Below are 9,918 nucleotides of genomic sequence, written 5' to 3'. Positions count from 1 at the left end.
CTCCCCCAGCCCCGGACGGGCCAGCTGGCCAACCTCCTGCCATCTCCTCCTCATGACAGGCCCAGCCCCAATCCACCGACTGGGGCCGGGCTGTCTGGACCCCACCCATACACAAATTCGTGCACTGGGCCTCTAGTGTCAACAATAAAAAGAAAAGATTTTAAAAATATGCTTCTATTGCCTACTTAAGAAAGAGGGAAAGAAATGGAAGACACAGAGACAAAAGAGTAAAAAAGCAGAAAACAAAATAGAAAAAGATACACTCAAGGCTCAGGGGCAGGTGACAGACAGAAAGGGAGGGAGAGAAAGGGAGAGACCAAAATGAACCAGGACAGAGAGTAAATAAAAGGTGAGAGTTTGATGGAGATGACGGATTGAAAGTTTGACACTATCGAAATTTCATACTGAGATGCTTAGAAATGCAATCTGAAAACGGATATGCGGCGTAGGAGGGAGGTTACTGAAACACAGAAAGACACAGAGATGAAAGGAAAGATCTTACATCGAGATCTTTTAGGCTATTGTTGCAAAAAGTAAGTCACAGGGTAAAAATGGCACTATCTTCTTTTTGCTCTTTCTCAAGGATCGGGTTGCGGGTGGGTGGTTCCTGCTCTCGGTATAGAACTTGCCACGAATAATAAGATACAGCTCTCGGGGGGGAAATACTGCCAGGGAGGCACATCAAACACTATTACAAACACTATTTAGGGCCAACCTATCTGAGCTCAATGTATAGCATTCGAATAATCACTTGCTGTAACAAAGACGATTTTGAATATTTAGAAACTGAAGTCAGAAAAACAATTTGTATAGTATATACCATTTATGTACAAAAAATATGTAAGATACTTACATCTCTAATAAAATACTCAAGTGTAGCATAAGCTATGGCAATTCCATCGTGCGTGCTCGTCCCTCTTCCTAATTCATCCATGATAACCAAGGACTGTGATGTGGCTTTTCTTATTATTTCTGCTGTGTCAGTTAGTTCTTCCATAAATGTACTTTGTCCTTTATATATATTATCTGCAGCTCCCATCCTACACATAAGATGAAGACAGATTTTCCTCTGAACTTTATTTGTAAATGAGGCATTATTTTCTGAACAATAAATATAAAAGATCCTTAGGGGTCCATACACTTTGAGCCAATAAAAGCTGAAATTACATTAAACAAAAAGAAAACACATTGGATATAGAATGCCCAGCATCACACTGCCCCTGGTAGACACATCCTGGATAGAAGAATTAGTGCTGGGCAGGGCTCCTGCAGAGAAGGGTAACTTCTGACTCTGCCCTTTTCTGACCATTCATTTCAAACCACAGTTTTGGTGCTCACAGGGGGAAAACAGTGCTTCTCTACGCCACTGTGTTCAAAATCCACAAGTACTAGGATACTGTGCAATTAAAGGCTTTTTCCAGAGTTGCCTTGATATTTTGAATTAAAGTACCATGTTGAAGTAACTTACTTAAGATAAAACTTTTTTACTGAAGCTAGAATTATGGAGGTTTAGTAACCTCAGACACCTAATAGAGGTTTGACTTTATGAAATACAGTTCTCAGAGATGTCAAGAAACGGGTCCAAAAAATGTAAGCGTTTCTTTCCTGTAAGACTTCTTGGAGCCTTGGATATCCTGCCACACACTGCATTTCCTAGAGGAGGATCTAGTCCACAGCTTTTCTCTAACATTTAACCATGAACCCCCACAGCCTACACCATCTCCCAGGGCACCTTGTGATGACAGAACGAACCTGGAAAAGAAAGGAATAATTAGGTAGCACTCACTCAAGGTCATGCAGTTGATAGAAAACCTAGAATTCAGATTTTCAACATGCTAGCCAATTTTGTGAATTCTGGTAACTATTTTCTCAGCAAAATGCCTTCATCGTTTTGTTATAACAGTTCACATGGGACCTACAGAAGCATAATGTAACTTTTATTTCTGAAGAAACCGAGCCCTCACCATCCTGTGGCTAGAGCCCTGTACAGGGCAAAGGAGAGGAAGTGAATATCCCCACAGATCATGGAGCTTTAGGAACCAGTGACATTTAGAACCTGCAATTAATTACAGCATCTATGACGGAGTTGATACGGTTTAACTAGCATTGCTGTCAACTTTATCCATTTTAAAATCAGTAACTTCTCAATTTATGGAATGTTGCTAGCTTAGGAACATTCTGACTTTTTCAAAGTTCAAATACTGTTATTTACGCCTCAATTTTCAATGTTTACTAATATTTCCCCTACCACAAAGCGGGATTAAACTTTCCCACCTCTACAACCACTCTGAATTCTTCAGAATTATGTTTGACCCCCATTTAACACTGACTGGTGTCATGCCTGACAGGTTGTGAGCTGACAAAAAAAAAAAAAAGAACAGATACCTGGCTGATAATAAAATAGCTCTGGTAAGGCAAATATTTTAGGGGGTTTATGATTTTCAAGAATTAGAAAAACAAGCAAATACTGAACAGGATTTCAATGTAATAGTTTAAGTGCTCTCTGGAAACCCTATAGTGACAGAGTGGTCTCACTGGCAATGTCAGGGATTGGAGAATGCTATTGGTAAAGATATTCAAAGGTCAGATTTCAAATCAGAGAGAAAGGATGAATGACCAGTCCAAAAAGAAAAGAAAAGAAAAAGATGCTAGCTAATTGGTTATTTCAGGAAAAAAAAAAAAAGATGTGTCCCTACCCAAACTATATTTTTAAAAACATTATATGGATTTAAAAGTTTAATGAAAAAATAGAAACCATAAACACACCAAGCAGTATAGATGAAATTTAATTTCTAGACAGGCAGGTGGGTGACTTCATGTACCGATGTGTCTCATGGTATTATAGGTTTTGGGTCTTTAGGAGGCCAGACCAGATGTCACAGGATCTTAGATGTATATTTCTTAAACAATGGTTCCAACTTTACTATTAGGCCAGTGGCTTTCAAATATCTTTTTAGCTGTTAAATCCTTTGCTCAAATGAAATTTTACAAAGGAATTCACTCTGCAGATGAGATCAAAGGCATACTGATTTGGTTAAAAACCTAGCACTATTAGGCCCTTTTCCCCATCTGTGGGACTCTTAAAAACCTGTAGAGATCAGTTTGAAAGCCACTGCATTTGGAGCCAACACATTTTCTATTACAATTCTATTTTTCCACTGCACCTGATGATAAAGTGGAAATGCTGCCAGGAGATGCTGAAGAAATGCTGGCTCATTAGCCAGTCACCAAAGCCACTGGGGAAATATGCGTTTGTAACTGGGGGAACTTTTCATCACGGGTAAAAATATTTTTCTGTTAACTTCTCTTAGGAAAAATAGTGTGTTTATTTTTACAATAAATTTCAAAAATATAATGACTTCATATGATTCAGATGGACACAGAATTTTATCACTTAAACACATCTTCCTTTTCATCTTTGCTACTAGGAAACAACTGTATAACATTTATATTAGCAAATAGCAACCCTGACTTTATCTTACATTTCTATCCTTATTTCTCTGATCCAATGTCTTTGGAGACTATATTACTCTTATAGTATCTCACTCTATTGTATATATCCCAGTAAGCTGCCTAAAATAAGTTTCTGGAGCAAGGTAGGGTATAAATTAATTAATAAAAAGTTTGTAATTTCTTATTAACTCAACAAGCATTTGTGATACATATTACAGAACAATGATTCTGAAATTTTTCAAGTGTTAAAATATGTTAGAGATTTAAAAGAATTCCAGAACATGTTATTATCATTCTGTCTTTATATTAAAATGTAGTGAAAATGCATTCTTTACGTTTCATCTTAGAGTTAGTTTGCTCTGAATCGACAGGTTACGTTATGTGATTAAGAAAAAAAAACACTCTGATATTTTTAGGAGTGGCAGCTGACTAATCTTTCTAATCCCCCTATTCCCTTCTTGCCTATAACCCTTATATAGGTCAACAAAGCTTAATAAAGCATTAATAGAGGAAATAAATTATTACTTTTTTGAATTAGTTTCATGAAAATTTTCATTTTCATGAAAATTTCAAGAAGAGTTTGTTTTTATGAAATCTTGATATTCTGAGATAACATTCTAGACACTGCTAAATTATAGCAAATGGGGTGAGGCTCTGTCCCTTCAAATCACAATCCCTGGGCCTATGCAAGAAAAATGCTAACATGAGTTTTGATATACTTTAAGTGCTTTTAAAATAATGGTGATTTTTTAAAATACAAATAAATAAAATTTACCATTTTTAGGTGTGTAATTCAGTGGTATGAAGCACATTCACAATGTGGTATAGTCATCACCACTATCCACTAGCAGAACTTTTTCATCATTGCAAAACAGAAACTCTGTACCCATTAAAAAGATAATTCCACATTCTTTCCTCCCTTAGCCCCTGGTTGCTACAATTCTATTACAATTTTGGGGAATGTTTCTGCAGCTACTAAACCTGAATAATGATTTTTCAAATAAAATAAAGAAAAAACGTCTTTCTGTCTCTATGAATTTGTGTATTTTAGGTTCCTCATATAAGAGGAATTATACCCTATTTGTCCTCTAAGTGCTTTGTATAGGAGGATTTTTATGTCAGCTTGTTTTGTCTTCTTTTTGAAATTGAAAATACTCAATTTCACTTTGCTAAAAAACTGCAGAATTCTGTGCAGTATAAGTATCAATATTTCTTGGGGGGTTAAAGTCCAAGAAGAGAAAAAGCTGCAAAAAAATACCAATTATTAAAAGATATGATACTGTATGGTATTTAAAATGCATAAAATATAAAATAGATCTGTAATGCATTTAATGAAGCATTAACCCAGAAAAGGAATGAAATCACAAATGATTTATCACTATATGTGTGCATTTTTTAAGGCCATATACCTAAACATTAATGATTTTCAGGTGGTAAAATTACAGGTGATTTTTTTTTTTCCTTTTCAAGCTTTTCTACAGTTTTAAATTTTGCACAATGAGCATGCATTACAATGAAATTAAAAAAACAAATGTTATTTTTAAAAATCACAGATACATTTAAAAACACTTTATAATCTTTTGTATCATTACATTAAGACAAAGTAATTACCAGGTTAAATAAATAGCTTTCTTTTACCAATATCAAAAATACTTTATTAGCAGCAATGAAATTATAATAGACAAGAAAAAGCTTCCTTTCGCTAGTATAATTGTTTCCAGTAAGAGATGCAATCAGATCACACTATACTATATAGTCAATTTACAAAAGCTCCAACACTGAACTGCAAATATAGTCAAGCAAAAACCACCGCAGCAATCTTTCAATTTCAGTTGAAATATTACTGAGAATCAAGACAGCAATCCAGGAAAATGCCAAACTTGTATTGGCTCACGAGAAACCATGTTCACTGGACCATCTACAAAGCATATGCAGACCATTTATGAAAGACACAGGTGTTTTCCTATCAAAGGACACCCATAATGTACTGACGGGGCAAATGATTCTTAGTCCCCTCTGTGGGAAAGGCCCGAGAATTTCAAAGAAAAATAATTAACAGAGCAAATGCTCTTTACCAGCTTTAACTATATCTGTGAAAACTACAAATAATTAAGGCCATCAAAGGAAGGATAACAGAGTAAACAATAAGATCAATAGAAGGGAACCCAACGCAACCTAAAGATGCATCCTTATAATTGAACTTCACATTATGACCTCAAGCAAATCACAATTTTTCGGATTCTGTTTTTCCTTCTGTAAAATGTCAAGAATTGAAATTGAACAATGGCTTCTAAATCTGGATATGTTTCTGATTTAGGTTTTGAATACAGAGTCCAAGGGTCCCCTTCATCATACCAATCACAATAGTATCTCCAGGGGATCTGCACTGAGGGGACCTGCCTAGGATCTGCACTTAAAATCCAACCAAACCAAACACACAAATGGTTATGAGGCATTAAGTTCATATAACCACTTCCCATCAAAAAGATGAAGTGAGGTATTTCCTATTGGCTACGACATGATGACAGGAGCTAAGTAAAGCACGGAGACATTCATAAGATTAACATTTCTGATGCCAATAAAATTAATAACAGCCCTCTCATTTAGTAAAAAATCATTTACCATGTGGTTTTTAGTGCTGGTATTTACTACTAAGTAGAAGAATGCACTGATTCAAGGTGTTTCTTCCTGTCCAGAAGGACATGTGTTCTTTAGCGGAGTACAAATACTCTGCAGTAGGTGCTCAGTCAGTATTTGCTGAATTAAACTAAATTGGGCAAACAAACCAGTTATCCACACAAAGGCAACCATTTAAAATAATTTAAGCATTTGAATGCCTATTACCTTCCAATTTCCTCTCAAAATAAACACACTGGTGCCATTCTGAGTACACAGCATTCCTGAAGCTGGGTGTTATAAGAGAGAGTTTACATGGGCGGCATGGCATGAAAATTATTAACCAGGGACCACTTAATATAAAAACCCTTTTGTACCAACATTTAATTGACATAGAAATAAATTATGCTGAGAGAAGCCAATTGTTTTTGCTTTTTTTTAAACCAAAATTAGTAATTCATTGTCTTTCTAAAACTTAATTACTGAGTTTAAAAAGTACAATGAGGTTTAAGTTTGCATTTATCAGGATAATAAACAACAGATCATTTTTCAGTAATGTATTCAAAGATGGTAATGATCCTTAGAAATGTGTGTCTAGAAATAGGTCACTGATGAGTACATATATGACAATACACTGATATAAATATACCAATTAGAGCCCAGTGTGCATGTTTGCCAAAATTTTACTTTAAAATAAATGCTTCTTATTCAGGAAAAGGTTCATATGAGGTTACAACATTCAGGGGAAAAATAAAAATTCCTAAAGCTTTCTGTTTACAGCTTTCCACACATTTATTTAGACTTCTTATAGCACAGTGCACGGCATATAGTAGGCACTCAATGCATATTTATGAATGCATGAATTTAAACACAGTGTTGTAAATGTCCAATTAATAATACAAAACTAACCAATTTTAAAATAAAGTTTGGAGCCAGATTTTATGCATATAAAATGTTTGTTAATGTGTGTTTTTTTTCTCCATGGGGCACAAAAAGGATTTGAAGTGATAATAGAATAACAATATATTATAGTGGAAGAATTACAATGAATGTGAAACTAGGATTACAAACCATACAGTAGATTCTTTAATTTAAGACAGCAAATTTAGCATGAGCTTTTAAAATGCTAATTTTGGGATCTCACACTGGAGATTCCAATCTAATGGTCTTAGAAAGTAGCATTATACAAGCATCTCTGATTCTGATGCAGCTGTTCTAAGAATCATGCTGGAGACATATTCCCGTGTAAGAAGAGAAGGGAACAACTAACACAGATTTGCTTCCACACCTGAGCCTTGAATTTAGCTCCTGCCTTCTTGGCAGTCAAGACAAAAAGGAATTAAAGATGAAGCAACCGCTGGTGATAACAGGAGGCCTGGCAGTTTGTCAGGGAAGCCATGAGCCACTTTAAATCTCTGTCAACAGGCACAGCCTGCACATGCAGAGAAAACTTCCTTAGCATTAACAAAAAGTGATTTATGTGATGGCACTGCCTATAAAAGGTATTAAATAAGTGAAATAAAAACATCCTTATGAGAAATTTTGGAGAAAATAAAGAAACATCATCAAATAGGTATGTCTTACTCTAATTTAATTTTAAAGCATCAGGACAAATTTACACACGGCTGGTGGGATTCTAAATTGGCCCAGCCTCTTTGAAGAACAAGCAAGATGCACATTTTTTACACTTCACAGTCCTGTGCCTGGATAAAACCTAGATTCAGAAAACTCATTTATGTGCACTAGGAGATGTGCGTAACACTGTTTGTACTTGCAACTAATTTGAATCATGTTAAATATCAATCAAGAAAAATAAATTATGGTATATGTATATAATGGAATATCACCATTAGAGAGAAAATTGAGTGGACGAGAATTTTATGTATCCATATAGGTGAATTTCACAAATACAATATTGTGGGGTGGGGAAAGTCACTTGCAGAAGAATACATAGTGTGATATGGTACATATAAAATTTAAAAACATATCAAATAATTATATGCATTGTTTCAAAAAATATACCTACATAGTAAAAATATAGAGACATTCATGGGATGAAAACTAGAGTCAAGAAGGGCAGTTACTTGGGATGGGGAAGAGGGGGACAGGATTAGGGAGGCTCAAGGGTTCAGTTTTATTTCTTTAGTAGGGTGGAGTCTTTAAATTTCTCATGTTGAGTTAATTTACAAATATGTGGAAATCAAAATAACCTCTGTTTGGTGATATGGCATCAAACAAATTTTAGGTTGGCTTTGTTCACTCTCAGATAAAAAACCAAGCTTTAAAGTATTTTAATGTTTACTCAAGTATGTCAATATTAGCATGTAATATATTCTGATGTGATTCCACAGTCAAATATTAAATAAATATGAAGCTGGGCAGTAAATCAAAAACTCTATATGCATAGCTTGACTTACACTATGAACTATATTCACTTTTTTCTCAAAATGTAAGAAGTATAAATAACACTTTAAGAACTAATAAATCTAATGTCTAACTACTATGCTGTACACCTGAAACTGATATAGTATTGAATGTCAACTGTAATTGAAAAAAGTTTTCTTTTAATAATAATGTTGTGATAAGTTTGAAGTGACAGATTACTAGAATTAGTGGGGTGATGACATTGTAAAGGATAAAAATGTCAATCACTATGTTGTATACCTGAAACTAGTACAACTAATATAATATTGTATACCAACTATATTTAAATTGAAAAATTTGAAAAGCAAAAAACACAAATCTAAATCGATAAATCTGTATAAATAGATTAAACTATGAATTCTAGTTAGTAAGACCAAGCTATTGCACCCTTATTTTATTCCTAAATAAGGCATGAAATTTAGGTTTTTATATTGAGGGTTAAGACCTAGTTAATTGCAGATAATGTTCTTAGAGTAAAAAGAATATGAGAAATTATCTTGTGCCAGTGCCCTATTCAGTCTGTTCTCAGTTCCAACCTACAAAACAGGGAGAATGCAATAGTCTCCAGACTGTGCTCTCCAGAGCCCAGCAGCCAAGTCTCTAAGCCTTCCACCTCCGCTCCAGGCAGCACAGGTCTGCTTTTATCTGTTTAAATAATAATCTGCTACATAAGATTTTCTTTAAAGTAAGAATTCAGTAACTAAAAGAAAACTTGAAAACTATTGGACAAAATGGTCCTAGGTGTTTCCTAGTATTAATATTCATGATGAAATTATTTCTTTATGCTCCTAATTTCTAAATATTTTAAGAGCATCTCTGTCCATTAAATATGTACAAAAAAAATTCATGTGACCATGTGGGCTTGATTTATTTCAGAAACACATTCAAATAGAAGTAATGCTTTTACCTCGTGTAAATGCCATCCACAATTCCAATGGTCGCTTCCTCTGCAGGAACATAGGAGCCAATCTGAGCCATGATAGTAATCAGTGCAACTTGTTTTATGTAGGAGCTCTTTCCACCCATGTTTGGTCCAGTAATTATCATTACTCTCTCTGAGTCCCCCTAGAAAATCAAAAAATAATTTCACTATTGTACCACAGGGGCTCTTATGTAATATTTACAATTGGTTCCATAACGAGCATGCATTCGGCAAAAGATTGCTCTGTGGTATTTAAATATTCACCAATGAAGTATCACAGAGGGAAAGAGGACCTCTTTGTCCTCAACCCAATCTGTGCTACTACAGAAAAGTGAATTCTTAGCGTCACACACAGTTGTTTCTAGGCATTAAAAAATAATAATAAGGGGGAAACCAAGATGGCAGCATAGGTAAACACCGGAAATTGCTGCCTCACACAACCACTTCAAAAATACAACTAAAAGACAAAATGGACATCATCCAGAACCACAGGAAGGCTGGCT

At 34.9% G+C, this 9,918-nt stretch overlaps 1 protein-coding gene across 1 annotated transcript in view; it reads right to left on the bottom strand.

Annotated features, from left to right (window-relative positions):
* The window catches only part of MSH3 (mutS homolog 3), a 127,301-nt gene that overhangs the window by 12,878 nt on the left and 104,505 nt on the right, over positions 1–9,918 (bottom strand). The window contains exons 20-21 of the mRNA XM_014550665.1: positions 9,401–9,558; positions 854–1,040 (exon numbers count right to left, since the gene is read on the bottom strand). Coding sequence (XP_014406151.1) covers positions 854–1,040; positions 9,401–9,558 — 345 coding nt within the window. The remainder of the gene's footprint in view (positions 1–853; positions 1,041–9,400; positions 9,559–9,918) is intronic.

The sequence above is a fragment of the Myotis brandtii genome, unplaced genomic scaffold, assembly GCF_000412655.1.
Source record: "Myotis brandtii unplaced genomic scaffold, ASM41265v1 scaffold115, whole genome shotgun sequence".
NCBI lineage: Eukaryota > Metazoa > Chordata > Mammalia > Chiroptera > Vespertilionidae > Myotis > Myotis brandtii.
The sequence above is the reverse complement of the archived record's forward strand: the minus strand, read 5'-3'. Positions and strand labels throughout refer to the sequence as shown.